The 22,482-nt window shown below is 32.8% G+C and overlaps 2 protein-coding genes across 3 annotated transcripts; both read left to right on the top strand.

The window, feature by feature from the left end:
- The first annotated feature begins 2,060 nt into the window (after positions 1 to 2,060).
- On the top strand, positions 2,061 to 5,037 carry LOC122196749 (uncharacterized). Of its 2 annotated transcripts, XR_008230001.1 has the most exons (7): positions 2,061 to 2,462; positions 2,572 to 3,119; positions 3,762 to 3,846; positions 3,935 to 4,027; positions 4,166 to 4,280; positions 4,372 to 4,578; positions 4,838 to 5,037. XR_008230001.1 is itself a non-coding variant. In XM_042899867.2 (6 exons), the coding sequence occupies exons 3-6, from the start codon at positions 3,775 to 3,777 to the stop codon at positions 4,482 to 4,484; spliced, it is 393 nt and encodes a 130-aa protein (XP_042755801.1). In that variant the 5' UTR covers positions 2,061 to 2,462; positions 2,572 to 3,119; positions 3,762 to 3,774; the 3' UTR covers positions 4,485 to 5,037. The 2 variants fall into 2 exon arrangements, 1 of the variants encoding a protein (XP_042755801.1); XM_042899867.2 differs by having other exon boundaries at positions 4,372 to 5,037.
- A 9,897-nt stretch (positions 5,038 to 14,934) lies between these two features.
- Positions 14,935 to 18,673, top strand: LOC111916061 (cysteine-rich receptor-like protein kinase 44). Its single transcript, XM_023911710.3, has 8 exons — positions 14,935 to 15,427; positions 16,334 to 16,737; positions 16,843 to 16,968; positions 17,054 to 17,181; positions 17,278 to 17,488; positions 17,566 to 17,797; positions 17,899 to 18,052; positions 18,141 to 18,673. Exons 1-8 carry the CDS (start codon positions 15,042 to 15,044, stop codon positions 18,450 to 18,452), a joined length of 1,953 nt encoding a protein of 650 aa, XP_023767478.1. The 5' UTR covers positions 14,935 to 15,041; the 3' UTR covers positions 18,453 to 18,673.
- The last annotated feature ends 3,809 nt before the right edge of the window (positions 18,674 to 22,482 follow it).

Below are 22,482 nucleotides of genomic sequence, written 5' to 3'. Positions count from 1 at the left end.
CTCACTATCATCTCCCACTCATCTCTCATACGCTCTCTCTCTCTCTCTCTACAATCTTTGCCTCAACACCTTCTCCTCCGACCCATCACTCCTCTCCGACACCATCGCCGACCTACGAGCCACCCGTCAACGAGACTCTGCCTGCATCTCCTTCGCTACAACAGGTGAGAGACCATCATTAAACTTCAAATGATTTCCTGACGGTCAAATCCGAGAATTAGTTTGTTAAAATCATGGAATTAGAGCCTGGTAGTGCGAAAGACTCAAATGGTTTTTTATTTCCAGTGACATCCTCCAGAAACGCAAAGTGGTGGTACTCAGCCTTTCACAATGTCACCTCCATGGTTGGTATCGGTGTCCTCAGTCTTCCTTACGCCCTATCTCAACTCGGATGGTATCACTTTTCCTTCAATCCAAGTCTTCTCTGTAAGATTCTTTTTTGGTTCAAACGATGCACACAACATGTTCGATGAAAGTCCCCACACAAAATCCACTTTCATAATATACAATCTGTTTGATTCAGGGGCTTTGGAATCATAGTACTAGTCCTATCCTGGGTGATTACACTCTACACACTATGGCAAATGGTGGAAATGCACGAAATGTCTCTTTTTCTTTTGCAGGTTGTACAATTTATTAAGGCAAAAAGAAACAGTTAAGTACTTACTAGAACTGTATCATTGTTCACACAGAACATGTCTCTTTTTCTTTTGCAGGTTATACAATTTATTGACAATGATGCTGAGGGTAAAAGGTCAAACAATTCCATTGTTGTCATTAAGTCAAAATCAGATCTTAAATACCAAATTAAAGGTATACCTAATCCTTTTATGATGGTTTTATTTGATCTCAAGTCCACAGTGGTTGCATTTTAATTCACAGCAAACTTAACTGCTTTTCTTTCTATTTAGGTAAGAGAAAGATGTCTACTGCTAGAGTAGTTAATGCTTTGAAAAAAAAAAAAAGTTCCTTCAGAGCAGATTTATGTGCAGTTGTTAAATCATTTATGATATGTGTAAATATTCCATGTTCTCTCTCTAACAAAATTTCATAACATTTTACTTAGTTGATATGCAAAATGTTTTCCTATAGGAAAAAAAGGGTAAAGAGACAATCAAGTCATTATCTTTAAATGATCTTTTGCTACATGAAACTGAAGGAAATCCTAAAGAAATTAAAAATGATGCTAAAAGAACAAAAAGAAGCATGTCTGAACCCTCAGATTCCTTTTCACCTGAAGTACAATGTAAAGTAGGTGTCATCTTTAAGTTCCATTTTTCAGTTTTTCTTGAAATTCTCTTTACATTTCTTGTTTCTATTATTTGTTTTCATTTCCCATTAATGCTTTCCTTTACAGGAAACAAATCCTTTGCTTCCCACAGAAATGGTTGAGCATCTGAAGACAGGCCTTGGTTCCTAAGGACAGGTGTCATCTTTATTCTTTATCGTTACAAATTTACAAATTTGCCCTTGTTATGTACCCCAATTATTTAATCCACTATTTCAGATAGCTCATATTGAAGAGATTAATTCCCGGATAGCCAATTTTGTAAAGATTCCAGATTATCTTTCTGAAGGAACAAAATCTGCATTGAAATGTTCAGGTGTCTCAAAGTTATATAGCCACCAGGTATCTTCATTTGTAATTATCCAAAAATCCATTATTATTGTTAAAATTATATTATTATTATTATTTTGTTCTTATGGTATTTTAGGCAGAGTCAATTCAGGCTTCCATTTCTAGATAGAATGTTGTTATTTCAACCATGACATCAAGTGGAAAGTCTCTTTGTTATAATCTACCAGTTCTTGAAGTATTATCTCATGATCCTTCAGCTTGTGCTCTATATCTCTTTTCAACAAAGGTCCATTCTTTTAATTTATTTAGTTAAAATTTTATACTCTTATTCACTACTTAAAGAAAAGCATCATGGGGTTCTTTTATCTTTCTAATGTGTATTTGTGCTAAGAATTGTTTGGCATATGATTTTGTAAGGGCAAATTAGTAATTTTAGTGATGAAATATATTTTCTTTTTTCATCCTTTGGTATAGAAATGCACAGAGGTGTTGGTGCAAAGTACCTACCTTTTGGCTTTTTGAGGATGAAGGATCATCCGATTGCCGTGAAGATGCACCTCCTCTATCTTGGTTCTCCTCAACCTAAAGGATAAAATGGTCATTTACTCACTCACTCACATTCAGTCCAAAAAACAAAGCAAAGCAAAACAAAGCACTTACAGTTGAAGAAGGTTGTGCAGGTGTATCTTCCATAGCATTGGTAGTACCATTTAAATGTTGAGAGACAATAGGCATAATCTGGTGCAACAAATTGGACAAAAAGGTTCCTTCATCAGTGACCACTGTTGATGCTGCTGCTGCTTCTTCCTGGGCTGCTTGGAGAGATTCAATATTCCTTAGAACCCCTATGTTCCTCCTCAATGCAGCCTATGATTCTTGACAGGTACAAACCAGGATGCAGAAAATTTTCTCTTCCACTCTGATGCTATCTGTGTTTTTTCTTCTCTTCTGTACTGATAGCCTATGATGACATACTGTTCATGTACTCCCAGCGGCAATCACTTTAAGGATGTGATGCAAATTAGTGAAAAAGGTTGCTGCATCAACAACAGGAAAAAGGGTGCTGATTTTTCCAAGGACTTCTTTATGCATCCACAGAAAAAATAGTGAATTGACAATTATGCCCCCAATAGGTTGGCGACATCGTCTTACCTCACCTCGTCGGCGACTCTGACTCCTCGAAGATTTAGGGTTGTGCTTGGTGTTGTACTCGGTGTTGTGCTCCGTGATTCAACAATTGAGGTCTAAGGTTATGTGGTTGTGTTTGGTACTAATGGAAATAGAGAATATATTGTTTGATTACAATCTGATAAGCCTTCTTCTAACCGGTATGCTCCCTCTTCTCCTTTTAATTCGATCACAACTTTCGTCCTTACCCTTCTTCTTATTATTAATTTTTGGGTGATGTCGGGGGCAAAGAAGAAATTTCAGCAGTGGGACTTATTCCATCTGATGGAGGAGATGCCTGAGGAGGGGCATTTTCGGAAATATGAAGTTTTCCCATATACCAGAACAGTTAGTTTTCCAAAAACTCATAGAGGTAATTCAAATGGGATTTTTTTTTCTCTGCAATTGAAATGGGTGTTTTTTTAATAGTAGAACAGTTAGAATGAAGACATATTTTCTTCCTGGTTCTCCCTCTTTTCTTTCTTTCTTTTACTTCATTCAGTTGAACTACTTCTGTATTGACTTGGTCAGATGGGATTGTTTTTCTCTTTAATTCGAATTGGTGTGTTTTTTTAATAGCATAATGTTAAGGGTTTGTTAGATTCATGAAAAGTGTTCTGCAAGAAAAGGCGATTGCAGAGTAGTTCTTCTCTTTCTCTCTCTATCGAGAAGGTGATTGCAGAGAATACTCAGTACTATAAAAGAGAAAGAAAAGGAGGGAAAGAGAGAGAGTGTGTGTGTGTGTGTGTACATGTGAGAGAGTGAATTCAAGAACGATGAAAACGATATTTGAGAGCTTTGCTTCCTGCCTCTCTTTTTCACCAGACATAAGTGGTTATGTTAGTATAGTATTCATTCTTTTCAATTCATAAAAAGTCGCATAGTTTTTTATTTTATCTTTGTTTTAATTTATCAGATTTGACAAACCTATCAAGGCACACCCATTTGATGCTTTCTGTTTTACCTCCTTTTTTTGTCTTTAATCTATTTCATCATTAATCTATTTCGAATATAGGGTCTGAAGTCAGATGAAGATGACATCGATGTTTAAGAACATTAGTGATATGGAAGTACTAAATTCAAAAGCACTTGAGGAGAAGGTACTTCTACCTTTTGAATTCTATGTCACGAGATTATATATTCAATATCTCACATGGGTACTTCTACCTTTTGAATTCTATGTCACAGGAGCTGGACAAGGGCATTTTGGTCCATCTATATTCACATGGGTACGTCCTGGTGGCACATCACATGAAGGTGAAGGCGTCGGTGGAGTCAAAGGTCTTTCACTATCATTATCTTCCACTTTATAGCACCTGGAAGCAGCTAAAATTTCTTGTCTTCATATAATAACTGATAATCAACAAAGTATATGATATGTGAGTTTAAAGCAACTGACCTCATTTCTTGTTTTAGCAGTTCTCTTTATCTCAGCAACAAGCTTCTTTTCCTGCTCATTTCATCTATGTGAGTTTGAAGATGGGATGGAAGAAAACCAGGAGTGGAACAAAATGGAAATGTTGGATTCTAATTAGTAAGCATGCCCTTGTACCAATATTGTAGCATGTTCTTATGTTAATTTTTAATCTCAGTGATATATTTACATCAAATTTTATGGAGTTTAGGTCTGCAAATTACTCAGCCCCCGCCAGCTGCAGTTGTTCCTCCAAATGGACCAAATGCAAACCCTTTGGATCTCTTCCCTGGTTATCAATATTTTTCTTCACTTTCAGCTTGAGAATTTATGTTTTAGATCCTGTAGATTGTAACCTTGTCATGTTTGGTCTAGGGACTTCCTGACATGGACGCAAATGGTCCTGATGGTGCTACTGGTAACTTGGATTTTCTTCGTAACAGTCCACAAGTATTTATTTATTTATTTATAAAGTAGTCAACCATATCTATATACACATTAATTATTATTTATCTCATCAAAATAAAAATATAATTTATACTTCGAGCCATGATGCAGGCTAATCCCCAAATCTTGCAGGTATTTCATAAATACAAATCATAATACTTCTCAAAGACATAAAGGGTAGTGTTTCTTTTATCTTATTTCTTATGATTTACAAGAAAGTTTTGATTCAGATTCTAGCATTGGACAAGGGGGTACTACTGCATGGAAGGTGCTTCAATACACACTTTCTTACAACAATGTACACAAACTAAGGAAATAGCATTGTAGTACTAAGTTATATAGTTAGGGAAAACCTCTTAATAACAATGTACAAATATGTGTCTACTTTTGGAATTAATGATTATTTGTATGACATTAACTTTTGTGCAATGGATTGTATTTTTTGTATATGGTATTTTATTTTCTATTATCAGACATGAAATGCAAATTTAATTTGAAAATTAGTAAATCTATAAATAATTTAAAAAAAAAAAATTAAATTACGATACGCAAAAATGTGTGTCATCTTCATTTATGACATGACCTTTCTTGACAGGGGCTTTCTTGATACGCATTGCGTGTCATTAACACGCGCGTCGTAAGGTCACGACACGCGAATGCATGTCGTCTTTCTTTATGACAGGGCTTTCCTTGATACGCATTGCGTGTCGTAAACGCGCGTCGTAATTGCGCGTCGTAAATGAGCGTCGTAAATGCGCGTCGTCTACAGACGACGCGCAAAAGCGCGTCGTCTCTCTTTATGACAGGGCCTTCCTTGACGCGCATTTGCGCGTCGTCTGAGCCTTTTACGACGCGCAATGAGCGTCGTAAAAGGCTGTTTTTCTAGTAGTGGAGGGAACGAGTCAATGACGGCTGAAAGAGTCAATGACGGCTGGAAGAGAAGGGACGTGATTTTGGTGTCAACAAGATCCGCCGATGACAGGCAATTGATACACCTTCTGGCTTCTTGCTTCAGCACTTGGCGGACCTAGGTAGATGGTTGTTTTAAAAAGCCGATTGATAGAGAAACCCTAGATAGCTGAAGTCAATGGTTACCATAATTATAAGATATTATTTGTGGAAACTAATTATCAAATTACCTATTTACCGTTATTTATTTATTTAATTATTTATTTTTATTTTAAATTTTGATTGACGCACATTTATGCATACAATAACACAATAATTATTTTAAATACCTGAACCTACATCTCTCTCTCTCTCTCCCTCTCTCTCTCTCAATATATATATATATATATATATATATATATATATATATATATATATAGATTAGATCGGTTGAAAACTCATAGCTTCCGGAGAACCTGAGAAGTAAAGGTGGAGCGTTATATAAAAATTAACTCATTAAGGGCATGATCGTAATCTTATTGATCTCATGTAATGTTTTTTTTTTTTTTTTTTTTTTTTTTTTTGTGTTATTGAACAAAATTAACATAATAAATCAAATTTCGTATTTTTTTTAAAAATAATTTTTACTTTTTTTTTTTCATAAAACATTAATTTTAAAAAAATTAGCAGAATAAATCACATGTAATTCATATGTGATTCACTTGTGATTTTATGTGAATCACATGTGACTTATATGTGAATCACATGTAATTCATATGTGATTCGCTTGTGAATTACATGTTATTCATATGTGATTTATATGTGAATCACATATAATTCATATGTGATTCACTTGTGAATTACATGCGATTTATATGTGAATCACATGTGATTTAAATCTGTATGACATGTGACTCATATGTAAATTATATGTGAATTACATGTAATTCATATGTATTTTTTTTGTGATTCATATTTGAATTACATGTGATTTTTATCGATCGAACATATAATGTAACTAACTATCTAGGTTAAAAGGAATTACATGTGATTCAAGAACAATGACTAATCAGTAAAAAAGGTAGCATTTTTTGTAACTTTTTTTTTTAAATTCTTTTTTAAGAGATGAAATGTTTTACTCTACTTGAAAATTACCTTCACTTTGGCTTTAAAACATAAATAGCTAATAGTTAAAGACGAAAAGATACTTTAGACATACATATTTGGTCTGTAATTTGCAATCACAAAATAAACAAAGTGTAGCTAGTTGTACCTATGCCTTCCGGGATGGTGTAATCCAACATCATATAGTTGTCCGTGATAATATTTCCAACTATGTGATTGCTTTCCGGTAACAGTTAAGTGCAATTTCAAGAGCCCATCTATCAATCAAAAAAGCCACATTTGATAACCATGTATGTGATGGCTGTAAATCACCAGTCGAAAGATCAATTATTATTTATAACTTTTAACCTTTGAGGGAAAAAATGTCAATTGTTATGTTGTTACCTTCTACAAAGTTGAGATTCTTTAGTGCAGTCCACCTTTCATAGGATGATATGCCCATCTGTTTCTCGATTATGTCTGGCAATGCAAACAAAAAGATTATATAATTCAATTCATGTAAGAAAATGCAGAGTTATATCATATAAAAGATATGGAACTTACCATTATACTCTGATTCTTCATTCTTCATCTCTGAAACAGCACATGTCATGCTTTCAGGTTTCAAAATTGAAGGATCACTTGGGTTTTTGGTGTTAAAGGAAAGGGCATTATTATCAATATCATCAGATTTGACTATGTGTTCCTCTGGAACCATAAAAGCATCCTATTCCTTAACTGAAACATTCGGTGCTTCATTGAGATCAATTTTCTCATCTATGATCACCCATTTCTCTTCTTAATCATCATCTTCACATGGTTATGAATTTGGTTTTAGATCTTCTAAATCCACGTTCTCATGTTGTTTAATGACTTCATCTGATTTCACCTTTAAATCAACTACCTCACCATAACAATCTACTTTCTTCTCTCCACTTTCAAGTGTAGTAGTGTCTACATGCACAACCTCCTTCTCATTCTTTGAATTTTCATCACTTTGATGACCCAAATCCTTCACTTCATCCAAAAACAAATCAAGATTTATGGGTTCACTTCATTCCCTCTCTATCACTTCTAGCCCTTCAGATTTCTTTGCAGTCAACCTTGTGGATCTTCTTGTGTTGTAAGCTTTCTGTACAATAGTGGTAGTAGTAGTGGTCTCATTTTTCAAAGTTTCTTGATGAGTTGATGTTGTGGTCCCCTTCTTTTTGGTGATAGAAACCATTAGAGTTTTTAGGAATTCGTTGACCTCTCCATCCAATTGCCTCCTTACTCCACGAGAAGTTGCCCTACTCATAGTCACATGGAGAGACTCGGTTTCAAAATTATTAGCCTTTTGCCTAGTGGAAGTCCTACAGGTTGTGCGAGGAACCCTGACTGATGTAGCCAGAATTCTTTCAGGCGATTCAATTGACAATCCAATAGTTTCAAACCTTGAGGAATTCAAAAACTATTCAATCCCTTCCACCTGATTGAATATAGGAAGTAACAACAGTTTCTAAATCAATATACGAAAATTTTATATGTATATAGTTGCAGAAAGAAATCATGGTAAAAACATTCTGAATTACATAGATAACAATCTTTTTCACAGTTGGGTAATAGAAACAATGCGCAATCAAACAGATTTTAAATTGAATGCATCTTTCTCAATGAGAACATATGAAAATGCATAAATAAATTGGATTAAAATGAATAACTCTTTCTCACAAAAGATACGATAGCTCGTAAAAATGGATAAAAACATTAATCAACCATAAGAGCAATATGGCGAGATCAGTGACAGGTGACAAATCACAAAGCTTTATAGTTTTAATTTAACATCTGTACACAAAAACAACACTTCACCAATAGCGAGAATCTGAGATTGCGTTTTTCAGTACTAAACACTAATACAATAACAAGATACATAATCAAATTGGATTGGAATGAATTAACTTATAGTCTTAAGAGATTTGAGAGCATCGACCATGGCACTGTTGGTGACATTAGCAGGGATTTTTTGAGCTTGTAGAGAGCTTGAAGTCAACGCAAATCAGAACGTGTAAAAATCTCGATTATCAAGTTGAGATGAGAGAGAGAGAGAGAGAGAGAGAGAGAGAGAGATCAGAGAGAGAAGTGCGTTCAATCTAGAACATTTCTTATTGCGAGAATATTTGAGAAAAAATTTGGACTACTCATTTAAAATATATATTATTTATTTTCATTGTTCATAATATTACATCCCAATCGAAGCTGCACGCCCAAGACTGTCGGACCACCTACCGTTGTCGGACCGCCACCCGTCGTCGCTTGAGCGCCACCACATCGAATCTCCATGAAATGTCGCTGCAAACAACCTACAATCATCTCCTCTCTTCCTAAACCAGCTCACTCTGCCTCTTATCTTCGTTTGCCGGAAAAGTATCTCACTGGAAACTACCTTGTCAGAAATCACCTTCTTCTCATCTCCTTTCCGATCTCGTTTTCTTCATCGGATCTAGTTTCATCGGTTATAGATTTGAAGAAAAAAACAACCATATTTAACTCCCGATCAGGTTTCATCGCCCATTATCGTTGCGCTGTAGAGGTGTTTCTGATCTGATGGTATGTAGACCTCGAAAAATGTTCACCATTTGCAAACCATACTCAGCCCAACGATAGAATCTAGATCTAAGAAACCTTTATAGCGTTTCGCCGAATTCTAGATCTGAAAAACATTTACGTCTGCGGTCGGTGGTGGCTCTACGATAGAGGTGGTCCGACCTGGTGAAGATGAACAAAATTTCAGCGACAAAGAGGGCTTTGGGGCAAAGAGGCTTTAAGATTGAAGATCTTTGACGATAGTAGTGGTTAGACAGAGAGAACGATCCAAATAGTAGAAGATATGCTTCGTGCATGTGTCTTGGAGTTCAGTGGTAACTGGGACAAATATTTACCTCTTGTCGAATTTTTATATAATAATAGTTACCACGCTTCAATCAAAATGTCACCATACGAAGCACTACATGGACGTAGATGTTGTACTCCATTATGTTGGTGTGAAATAGGACAGAAAATCCCTGGAGGCCCTGAGATGACTCAAGACATGACCATTGACAAGATTCAAATTTTATGAGAAAGAATGAAAGCGGCCCAGAATCGAAAAAAGTCCTATGCATAAAAGAGGAGACGACCCATAGAATACCAGGTGGGTGATTTCGTAATGCTGAAGATATCCCTGTGGAAAGGCATTATGCGATTTGGGATGAAAGGAAAACTAAGTCCTAGATTTGTTGGTCCTTTCAAAATCACCCAGAGGATTGGTAAACAAGCCTACCGCTTGGAATTACCGGAAGATTTGGCAGGTATTCATGATGTGTTTCATGTGAGTTATCTGTGTAAATGTTTAAGCATATATGATGAAGCGGTTCCGTTATCCGAGGTGAAACTAAATAACAAGTTAACATATGTAGAAGAGCCTGAAGAGATCGTAAACGAAAGAACGACTAATCTATGTAATAAAGAAGGGGAGTTGGTGCTTGTCAAGTGGAAACACCATGGAGGCCCAAATTATACTTGGGAAAATAAAAATGAAATAAGAGCGAAATATCCCCATTTGTTTAAATCGTTTTAATTTCGGGGACGAAGTCCTCAAGAGGATGAGGTATTTGTAACATACACGTTATGTTATCATGTTATGTAATTTAAAAAAAAACGAATAATATTATGAAATATTATATGAATTTGAGCATTGAGTTCTAACATATAGTTTTTACTAGAAATGAAGTAAAACTATGTTTAAAATCACTCGGAAAATATTGAAAGTCTTATGAGATTCCAATAAAAAGTCAAATATTGAAATTTAACGAAAATAAAAAATTTGAAATAAGTATAATTTTATTATTAAAAGTTGTAAATAATTTTGTTAGAAACATTTAGACGAAAACCTCATAGAAATCCGAGTTATAACGAAGACGACGTCGTATGATGTAAAAAGTGAGTTTTTTATAAACTACTTTTTAGCCCTTATGATCTAAATGAAAGTCGTATTATTCGTTAAACTGAGAATTTTCCTAAAGAGAACGTCCAAATCTGACTTTATATGAGGAAGTTATGATTTTTCTAAATTTCGGAATAGTAGTAGACAACTAAAAACTCGAAATAAAGATCGAGTGATTTTTAGCCAACGTAACCTAAATGAGAATCGAATGCCTCGTCAATAGTAGTACAACGGTAAAAAGACAAACGAAAACGGACATCGGATGAAGAAGCTATGAATTTTTAATAGACTTTTCTTGTCTCGGCTTGTTAAAAATATAATATTAAAAATAACGTCAAAATTAGCCGACGGAATCTAAATAAAAGTTGTAAAGTGTAATCTCACCTACGCGTGGATATAAAGAACATCGAAAACGGAGCTCGTACGCAAAAGATATGATTTTTCGAAGTTTTTAAATAAAAATAAATGAAAATTTGAAGCCTTATCCGAGGAGGTACGCTCCGCATAGAGGCTTATGCCCATCATTCGCGTGGCAGGACCTCGGATTGACCACGTCTCCGGTCTTCGCATGATGGTCACGTAGCAGACACGTCTGAGCCATGTGCCATCCCTTCCGAGAATCGGACACGTAGCCTCGTACGCCTCACGTAGTGAGCTACTTCGGACCCTATAAAAAGGATGCGAGGTTGCCCGTATTTTGGTTGCCATTTTTCAATCTCCTTCACTCTAAAAACCCTTTCTAACCACTTTTAACCACCCGAAGCCTCGTTAGCATTCCCGACGCCTCGAAGTTCCCAAGAAAATTATATTTTCAAGTCGAAACTCTACCCGAGTAAGGCCGGTTTTCAACTAAAATCCATGGTTTCATCACAAAAAGTCATATTTAGAGCCGAAGTGCTGCCCAAATTATCATTTAATCCCCGGTTATTTCACGGTGAGTTCAATCTAGGGACAATTCTATGTTATGTGTAATATATTCAATGTACTTTTCTGTGTTATATCAGAGTTATGCCTTTAGCCATGTAGAGCATGACTCGTATAATTTTATGGTATTGGCTTTGTGCCTTTGGCCATGTAGAGCATGACTCGTATAACTTTTGGTATTGGCATAGGGCTATGTAGGGCTGAAAGCCTGTATATTCTAGCAAAATGATAATCCGAAATTGTATTTTCTGTGCCATTTGGGTTAAGGCTTTATTGATGTATATCAAGTATTGAAATTATCATGTCTCATTGATTGTAAATCATTGAATCAAATTGTTGGTTGATATGGAAAGTCTGTCATATGATACACATATGCCTTTGTTGTTCTTTGTCCCTCTTTGCTTCTATCATATTGATATGTATATGGAATAGCGTTATATTGTAACTGTTATTGAAATCACTAAGCGTCACCCGCTTATCCCTCTCAATGTTTAAATTATTGCAGGTGATAAGCATCAAGTATACTCATGTACTGGTAGAAGATGTAGAATAGATAATATTATAGATTTTGTATTGTATTCCTAGGAAAGTATGTAATATATAAAACTTTATAAAAATCTTAATAGTCGGTTTGTATCCAGTATATGTAAATAAACTATCAATGTAAAATATTGTTTTATGAATATTCATGTAGCATGTTTTGGAGTAACAATGTATTTAGTATGAAAGTTTTGGGTCCTTCATAAATCCTTCCCTGGAAATCCCTATGAGGGCTGGTTTTTACTGCAAAGGAGATCAAATCAGGAGTGCTCGCTGGAATATTGCGAGTAGGCTTTCGCGTAATTCATTTTCTGTTTCGACAAAAAGTTTCCAAACTCAAAAGCAAAATACCATGACTTTGTCCATATGTTAAGTCAAATTCATGTTAGCCACCAAGGCGCCATGGCAAGCCATTTGTCTTTGTAGTCTTATAAAGGAGCATATGGGACATCATATAAAACCTACCAGTTTGTATGTCGATAACAAGTAGACAATTTCTTTAATAAAGAGTCATGTTTTTAATGTTCGAAGAAAGCAAATTGACATATGTTTTCACTTTATACGGGAGTGTAAGAGTAGAAAAATTATAGTTAAATATGTCAGTTCAAAGTATTAATACGCATACTTCTTTACAAAGGCTTTGACACACATGCAGCACGATGAAATGCAAAAACATATTTAGCATAACAAATATCGAGTTTGGTTCAGTTTAAGGGAAATGTGATATTAAATGTTATAAACGACACACTTCCTTAATTATATATTTAGGTGTTGTTTGTTTTTTCTAAGGTAAAATGTCTACAGTCTGCGGACCACATCTGTAGACCTTTGCAGCAGAAGAGGTAGACCAAACGTCTACAGCCTGAAAAAAGAAGACTTTTTGTTTTTTTTAACATCTACATGCTATTAAAATAAATGAAAGCCTAAATAAACTGAAGTTTTAAACTACAAAGAAAATTTTAAATATATTTATGACTTTGTTATAAATAATTAACAAATTTAAATCAACTTTTATATATTATTGTATTAAAAGTGAAAATAAAAATGGTATAAATTAACGTATATATTTGATAAAAACCAACAATTTTGATCGCAAGGTTATGCTTAAACATTGTAATTATGAATTAAAGAATTTGATATATAAATGAATAGAAATAAACTTCGATTTTTTCAATTAAATCAATTAAAAATGCGCCATAAATACTTTTTCTAAGAAATTGACGATGCTTTATTAAATAATGTTTTATAAAATTCGGCACAAAAAATATAAGAATATATTATTTTTTTTTCATATTTATATAAACAATTTCAACGATCATTATTTTAATAAACTATTATTTATAAATTTGTCAAAAATATCATGTTTGTGTGGTCAAACTTTTTTTTTAAGTATTGTAACTTTTTTTTTTGTTTCAAATGACTTATCACTAATAAAGATGGAATAAATATACATTTAAAAAAAACCAAAAAAAAAAGTATATGTGTATTTTTTGGCTAGAAGATGTCTGAAAATGTTAGAAGACTTTGGTCCATATCTACACCAAGAAGAGGGCGCACAGACATTTATACATCTGCAGCCTTCAAAAAAACAAACAGTCTGCGAATACTAATGTCTGCGCGTGGTCTGCGCCGCACAAACAGAAGAGGTCAGGAAGATCTATGGACAAAAAATAAACACCACCTTAGTCCTTCAAGAGGATAAGAGATATAATATAGTGTAAATTGCAAAATTGATCACTATGGTATCCCAAAAAAATGCAGTTTAAGTCTATTGTTTTTCATTCACATGGTCAATCCAATATCCAAACTTCCATGTCGATTTGGTCCCGATGGTGTCCCAAAAGGTCCAATTCAAGTCATTTTTTTAGACGGCAGTTAACTCGAGTGATCAAATCTGCATTAAACTTTCAATTTTATACGGCTATCCAAATGAAAAAAAAAAAAAAAAAAACAAGTCTCGGACTTTTTGGATACCACATAGACCAATTTTGCAATTTACTCTATAAATGTTTTCTTATTACAATTTGGTTATAAATAAAAGTTGTATTTGGCCATTGTAACACACAATTAAAGCAAATCAGTAACATGCTCGTAATCTCCTTTAACTTCTTGTATTTTTTTTTTCTTTCTACTATCTAGTAAAAAAATCATAGCATCTCCTTTTTGTCTCTCTTTACCAACTATTTTCTTTTGTTTCCGACCACTATGGTCTATTGATTTTGAAGCCTTTTGTGAATACTAAAAATTATCCCTTAAATATAAATGTTTTATATATAAACAAAATTCATCAACATTAGGGTAATATTCGACACCTAATAAACCGTTTCTAATTACATTAGTGTCTATGATTAAAAACAAAAAAAAATTGTTCATTTACAAATAATCAATGATAGAACTGCGACAGAAACCACGGATTCCAAAGTGTTTTGCGACAAGTTAATATGTCATTGATTCCGTCGCTAACTTCCTTGTATTTGTCATCAAGTCCCTCGCTAATTCCATCGATGATCTGTTGTGGGCCTTTAGCGACGGATTTCCAACAGAAATTTCCATCACAACACAACCCTATAAAGTCGCACACTCCCAACCTCCTAAGGGTTGGCTCTGACTTTAACCAATCATTTTCTATATTGTTTGAGCACTAAGCTAAGATATACATATTGATCTTATAAGCTCCAAGATATTTAGCATAATTCCATCTTCGAGAGGACATCGAACCAAACCCCTTGGGGAATGAAACGACAAACCCATCGTACACATATCCTACATACGAATAGATAAATATTCCATACATAGCTAGTCACACCTTTCCACAGATAGGCACACAATAATATTATTCCTTATTATTATTATTATTATTATTATTATTATTATTATTATTATTATAGAAAAGGATATCGTTAATGGTTTGGTGACTTTGGTCAAGTTCTGCTTCTTTATATAATTACTACCCCAAAAATCAAAAGCAGGCATTCTGAATTTAAAATCCACTTTGTGGCAAGAACAAAGAACAAGCCATGACTAGGTGGTGGTTCTATAGGTGGCAGATGGTGTTGGTTGCCTTTATGTTCATGGTCTTCCTCACAACTCCGGCGACATCACAACCACAAACAAACATACTAATCACAGCTTGCAGCCTAGTCAACGCCACCAACCTCCAAAATTTCTACGCCAATCTTAACTCTACTTTCCAAGATGTCCGAAGACAATTGTCGAACAATAACACCTACTTTGCAACCGCAGAGAACACGAGGAATTCAGAGTCAGTTTACGTAATGGGTCAGTGCAGGAACTACATGTCGACGAGAGACTGTGTGGCTTGTTTTGATTTTGCAGATAGGTCAATACGTTACTGCGCTGGTGCCAACGGTGGCCGAGCTGTACTTGACGGCTGCTTTCTCAGGTGAACATTTTATATTACTTTATTCATATTGTGAATACATAGACTATGAAGCAAGAGCAGCCAATCTGGAAATATCTATGATGATGCAACGAGCGGTTGTACTATACAGCTCTGTATTGCGTTGAATGGCTTTCGATTCCTTGGTTTGTTTCTATCAAATAGAAGTAAAGTCAAACATTCTACTTTTGTCTCTAATATAATACAAATTTTTATTCCTCAGAATTGATTACGATTATTTTCTTGAATAAACAATCCATGATGTTGAATATGAATTTTTTTCCCCTAGTTTTACCCAAAATAATATATTTAACTAGCTTTTGAAAATATTTTTCCAGAAACGGAGATATATTTAAGTCGTTTCCAAAATTTATTCCACTCTTCAATTTCCAAATTTGTTATTTTATACAATATTATTATTATTATTATTATTATTATTATTATTATTATTATTATTATTATTATTATTATTATTATTATTATTATCTAGCAGATATCACAAGCTTTTATTTATCAGCGAAAATGAAAGTATAACATACATAAATCAATAAGAATTAAGCTAGTAACAAGAAAAAAGAACTTAATTACGATAATATATGGTTTGAAACTTCCATGTTATATGCTTATATAGATAAATTTTTGGGAGTTAGTTTCCCCTAATCAAGCTTATAGATAAGATTTCATTGAAGGGCTACAAATAGCTACCACTTATATACATACGATTGGTGGGGTTGGTATGGAAAAACTATACATAATCAAGATCACATTAAAAATTTTCATTTTAATATCATGGTTTTCATTTCCTGACATTTGAGTCCTTACATTTTCATTTTATATTAATGATCACCATTAAATTTTCTTGTAACATCGATTAGAACTCTGAAAATAACATTGATTCTTTTGATTAAGGTACGAGAGTAATTCTTTCTACGATCAAACAACATTGCCCGGAAATGTTGGTTTATGTGGTAATCGTACTTCATCAAGACAAAGCGTTTTTGAAACCACAGTGGATGGATTATTATCTAATCTTTCTATCGCCACACCTAAAATACCTGGTTTCTTTGCTGCCGCCACAGCACCCGTTAATGGCACCAATACAAGTACTGCTTATGGTATCGCGCAGTGTGCCCCTACTGTAACATCCGATGGTTGTGGTGCTTGCCTACAAGTTGCATACGCTAATATAAAAAGTTGTGCAACTGATGTTACTGATGGGAGAGGTGTTGATTCTGGGTGTTTTATGAGGTACTCAGCCTCTCCGTTTTTCCCCAACAATACAATTATGGATATCACGCCGTTTTTACAAGATGGTAAAACTTCTGAAAACCCTATGATAATTTTCTTGAAATATTACATTAGTTTTGAAAATAAGGAATTCAATATCAAGTGCATCAACATGCTATTTCCATGTACAGGAGGTTCAAGCAACAAGGGAGCCATTATCGGAGGTGTGGTTGGAGGTGTAGGTGGTTTGATTATCTTGCTAATAATACTTATACTTTTGTGGTATCGTCGATCAAAGAAAAGAACATCACCAGGAAGTATGAATTGTCGATTTAATTGTAAACAATTATATTGAAGTTGATCACCGTTTTAAACTGATTTAATTTCCAATTAACCTACCAGGTAACTTACATGGGGCAACAGAATTGCAAGGCCCAATGGCATATAGCTACAATGATCTCAAAAGAGCTACAAAGGATTTTAAGGAGGATAATAAACTTGGAGAAGGAGGCTTTGGAGATGTGTACAAGGTACTTAACTTTTTATTTCACATTACTTGTTATTTGCCCGATTTTATTTCTGATCAACTCATTTTATTTTTTTAACATGCTTCTTGTATTATGTAGGGAATCGTAAAGGGTGGAAACATTGTTGCAGTGAAGAAACTAGCCATAGGTTCCAATAATGCAAAAGACAATTTTGAGAGTGAAGTACGGGTTATTAGTAATGTTCATCACCGAAATCTTATCCGTCTTCTTGGATGTTGTAGCAAAGGACCAGAACTACTTCTAGTTCTTGAGTACATGGCAAATGGAAGTCTAGAAAAATACCTATACGGTAATTAAATTGGTATTTATTAATGATAGAAAGTATATAAATAAGTGAACTTCTATTTAATTTCTTCTCTGATATAGGTGACAAAAAAGGGAACCTTAGCTGGAAACAACGTTATGATATTATTTTTGGCACAGCTAGGGGTCTAGCATATCTACACGAACAATACCATGTAACCATCATTCATAGAGACATAAAACCAAGCAACATTTTACTCGACAACGATTTTCAGCCAAAAATTGCAGATTTTGGATTGGCAAGGCTTCTACCTGAAGACCAGACACATATTAGCACAAGATTTGCTGGAACTTTGTAAGTAATTAATATGATATACTTAAAAATACTTCTTTTGTATAGTTTAAGGAATTGAAGAGGAGAATATTAATTAATAACAAATTGTTAATTACTTATAGGGGCTATACAGCACCAGAGTATGCAATTAACGGGCAGTTGTCAGAGAAGGTTGACACCTACAGTTTTGGTATAGTTGTTCTTGAGATTATTAGCGGAAAAAGATGCACAGACGTCCCAAATGAATCAGCTGGAGAACAGTACCTTCTAGAACACGTAAGCTTGAAGCTATTTAACTTATAACTTTACTTAACTTATCAAGCTAATGATTTAACTAGTAACTCGAGTTAATGTGTGGTAACAGGCTTGGAATCTGTATGAGACTCGCATGCACTTGAAGTTAGTTGATGAGACATTAGACCCAAGTGAATATAGAGAAGAAGAAATAAAGAAAGTCATAGAAATAGCACTAATGTGCACTCAGTCACCGGTTTCTGTAAGGCCAACCATGTCTGAAGTGGTGATGCTTTTAAGTGATCGATCACGCGTGCAAAACCCACCAAGTAGACAAAATGTCAATTTTAACGATGTAAGGATACAAGTTGATAACTCCACATCCACTACTTTGTCCATGAGCAATGCTGATGCTACGATTACAGAATTAACAGGACGTTAATTTCATTACTGATGTGGCAATATGGATCCAGAAGTAGTATGAAGTTTACCTTGAGATTTAAGTGTACGCATTCATGGATAGTACTCTAATTTTCATATAGGAATGGAAACGCAAATGTGTAGAATCTGCGAACATATGTAAAATTTGATCATGCTATGATCTTTCGTATGCTTTGATTCGTGTAAACGCATATCAATAAACTGTTATGGAGTTTTTTCTTCCTTGGTTTGGCGTATTGCATAAGTTAATTAAGTCTATCATCAAAAGGAGATATTGATGTGATTTTTCATGCAGTTATACTTCAAACTTGACATTTAAATGTTTTAATTTTGATTGAATTACATGAATGTTTTTTGCATGTGATATAGTAAAACTACAATGTTAATCCAACTTTGCATTTCATTTCCAAGAGCAGTCGTTTCTAGGGGTGGAATTAATTGGTACGGTACCGAGTTTTTTTTTCTTCAAACCGTATACCGTACCAACTATAGTTGGTATAAAATTTTTGCTACCAGTACCGTACCAAGTGCACTTGGTACCAATTAATTTGGCTACCAACAATTTTGGTTGGTATATATTGGTATTTGGTATATACCAAAATTTTTAACTAATATGTACTATACATGAATACAAGTTGAATTTGTGAACATTTGGTCGTTGCTTCACTCTCTTCTGGTTGTATATGTTTTTTTCGGAAATCCCTAAAAGGATTAAAAGAGGTTTACCCCTAGCAAGTTGCTAGAGGAGACAAATGATAACACTACAAGTAAAATGAATGATAAGTTAGTATTCCTTTTTACGTTTTAGTGTATGTATCACCGATCTCGTGCACATCAAACAATAAGTATCAATAAATTTGTCGGTCAATGTGTTAGTTTAGTAATTCTAAGACTTGTTAGTTGTTATTCTAATTAAAACATGAAGATATGAGAACTCATATTTCTTTGTGTGTGTGTGTGTATATATATATATATATATATATATATATATATATATATATATATATATTGGTTGGTATGGTACAACCGTGATATTCAAAATTTAATACCGTTACCGTACAAATACTACTTAATTGGCATGGTATTACCAGTCAAACATATTGGCTACCAAACAACTTGGCTACCAATTTAATTGGTTCGGTTAGTAACATGTTGGTTGGTTCTCTATGGTACATATTTGCCAGCCCTAGTCGTTTCGGTTTGATGCGATTTTTGTCCTCAATTGTTAAATATAACCATCATCATAATTAATATATATATATATATATATATATATATATATATATATATATATATATATTATATATATAGGGTTAACTTCAAATGATAACACTATTTAATGTGAGAACGTGAGAACACTACTTTATGTTACTATTCTAATATGAATTTTATAAATACAACGATATGACATTATTCATCAACAAATATCCGAACAATCACATTAATATTCACATTAAAATTTTGTATGTACAACTTTATGACATTATTCAACACCGAATATATGAACAATCACATATTTAACATTCACATTAGAATTTACTAAATTATTACGTATATATATATATATATATATATATATATATATATATATAAATTTTAAAGTAGAATAGCAATATAAAATTGAATATATTCATATTATAATTATTACAATACTATAAATATTAAATTCATAGTAGAATATTAACATAAAATAATGTTCTTACGTTCTCACATTAAATAGTGTTCTCATTTGAATTTAACCCTATACATATATATATATATATATATATATATATATATATATATATATATATATATATATATATATATATATATGAATGAGTTCTATGGAAAATGAATGATTAGGGCAACACATATTTGAACAAATGAAAACATGACAACACATCACTTTCACAATAACTTCCACAATACATTACTTGTGAAGAAAGAAATGGACACGTGTCATTTGATTATTGGTTCTGGTAGATGTTGCCCTAGTTATTTGTTTTCCAGAAGATGGACGCTTTTAGCTCTTGTTTTTCATCACACATTCACATAACCTTTTAGCATAATAGCTTACGTTTTCTGTGCCAAGAAATGTAGGTGTCCGCTTGGATTATCCTAGGCTGAATTTCTTGTAACCCAGGCATAGGGTAGAAATATCAGTTCGGAAAGTGATATCACGATCCAAGCTGGTATCCAGATCTCCACCGCAAACCCTAATTTTCCCGACATATCTTCCGAAAAGGCTCATTTGTGTTAGGATTTTCAACTGTGTCATCTCTACGTATTCCAAAGCCATGCAAAAAAGAATAACCATTATAAAATGTATAGGCATCATTGGGTGTATCAAAAACTTTTCCTAGTATCCTTTCATCATTAACATCATCTTCGTCAAATTCAATGTTCACTCCGAAATCTTTAAGTTCTTCTGATTCATATGTTGCTTCTACAAAATCATTTGTATCAACATTTTCATTTATATACGGTTCTATAGCCTGATCAGCTACTTCTATTTCAAACATCATAACCTGCACAAAACCACACGTAAAAGACAATAAGAACTTGACCCTATTAATGCCATTCCAGTAACTTTTTAGAGATGGTCTAACATTTTCATTATATCAAAAGCAATAAATTATACTAAATTTGATCAAACAAAAGCATCATGCATAATAATAGAACATATGAAATAAAAATTTCCGTTGATAAACAATCGGAACTAGAAAACATATGCAAAATTAATACTTAAAAGTGAAATCAATGGTGAATTGTGAATTGCTTTGCCTATGAATTTGAATGAGAAAATTAACACAAAAATTTTCAACTAATCTGATACACTAAAAAATTAACACCAAATATTATCTATAAATTGCTTTGCCTATGAATATTTCTTTGTAATCGTTTTTGAAGAATCTGAAATTTTACATTAAATAGTTAAATACCGTCATCATAATAAAAATATAAAATTTTTATATCATTTGGTTAAAGATTTAGAAGGGTGTAAATTACATAATTTATGAATAAATCCTTTTGATAACTATTTATGTAACTAATAAAAGAATAAAAAAACACCTGCAATATATATATATATATATATATATATATATATATATATATATATATATATATATATATATATATATATATATATATATATATATATATATAAAAGATAAACCATGCGAGAGAATTTAAGAATACTACATTCAAGAACTTAAATACTCAAATCGATAACAACAATTAATTAACGATGAATTGAATTTTATAATAAAGAAAAAGATAATGAATGAAATAGAACGAACCTGTGATGCAAGCTGTGATGCAAGAATGACGGCAACATATGGGAAAAAAATTCACAACTACGTAGTTTTAATAAAATTAAACCAATAAGAAAACAATAGGGATCGACTTTAGTTGTTATTTTTTTTCAATAAGAAAACAATAGTGTTTAAGGAAATTGTTATTTTTTTCAATAAAATTAAACCACCAATCAAAACTACGTAGTTTTAAGCACTGGGTACCTAACCTTATATACTCTTAAGGCTATATTCACTTTTTTCTATATATATATATATATATATATATATATATATATATATATATATATATATATATATATATATATATATATATATATATATATATATATATATATATATATATATATATATATATATATATATATATATAATAGTAATGAGACCCATTTATTATATGAGTTAATTTAAAAAACAAAAAAAAATGTTAAATATAAATGTCAAAATATTTGAGAACTCTGAATTTATAAGAAAATAATAATTTGATATAATAGAAATTTTTTTATTTTTTAAATTTAACCAAATAATTTTAAATAAATAGAAGAAACTAATGAGCTTTAAATTCGGGAATTTTGAAGTTAAATGTACGTTGATTAGTAAAATTAATATCAATTTATTACTACATTTATTTTAATTATTACATTAAAATATTATGTGTAATTTAATAAAATAGAATAACTTAAAAAATAACATGTGGAAAAAAAATTTAATTCAAAATAACCATAAAATGAC

The sequence above is a fragment of the Lactuca sativa genome, chromosome 2 (genome assembly GCF_002870075.4).
Source record: "Lactuca sativa cultivar Salinas chromosome 2, Lsat_Salinas_v11, whole genome shotgun sequence".
NCBI classification, from domain to species: Eukaryota; Viridiplantae; Streptophyta; class Magnoliopsida; order Asterales; family Asteraceae; genus Lactuca; species Lactuca sativa.
This window is presented reverse-complemented; position numbering and strand designations above follow the sequence as displayed.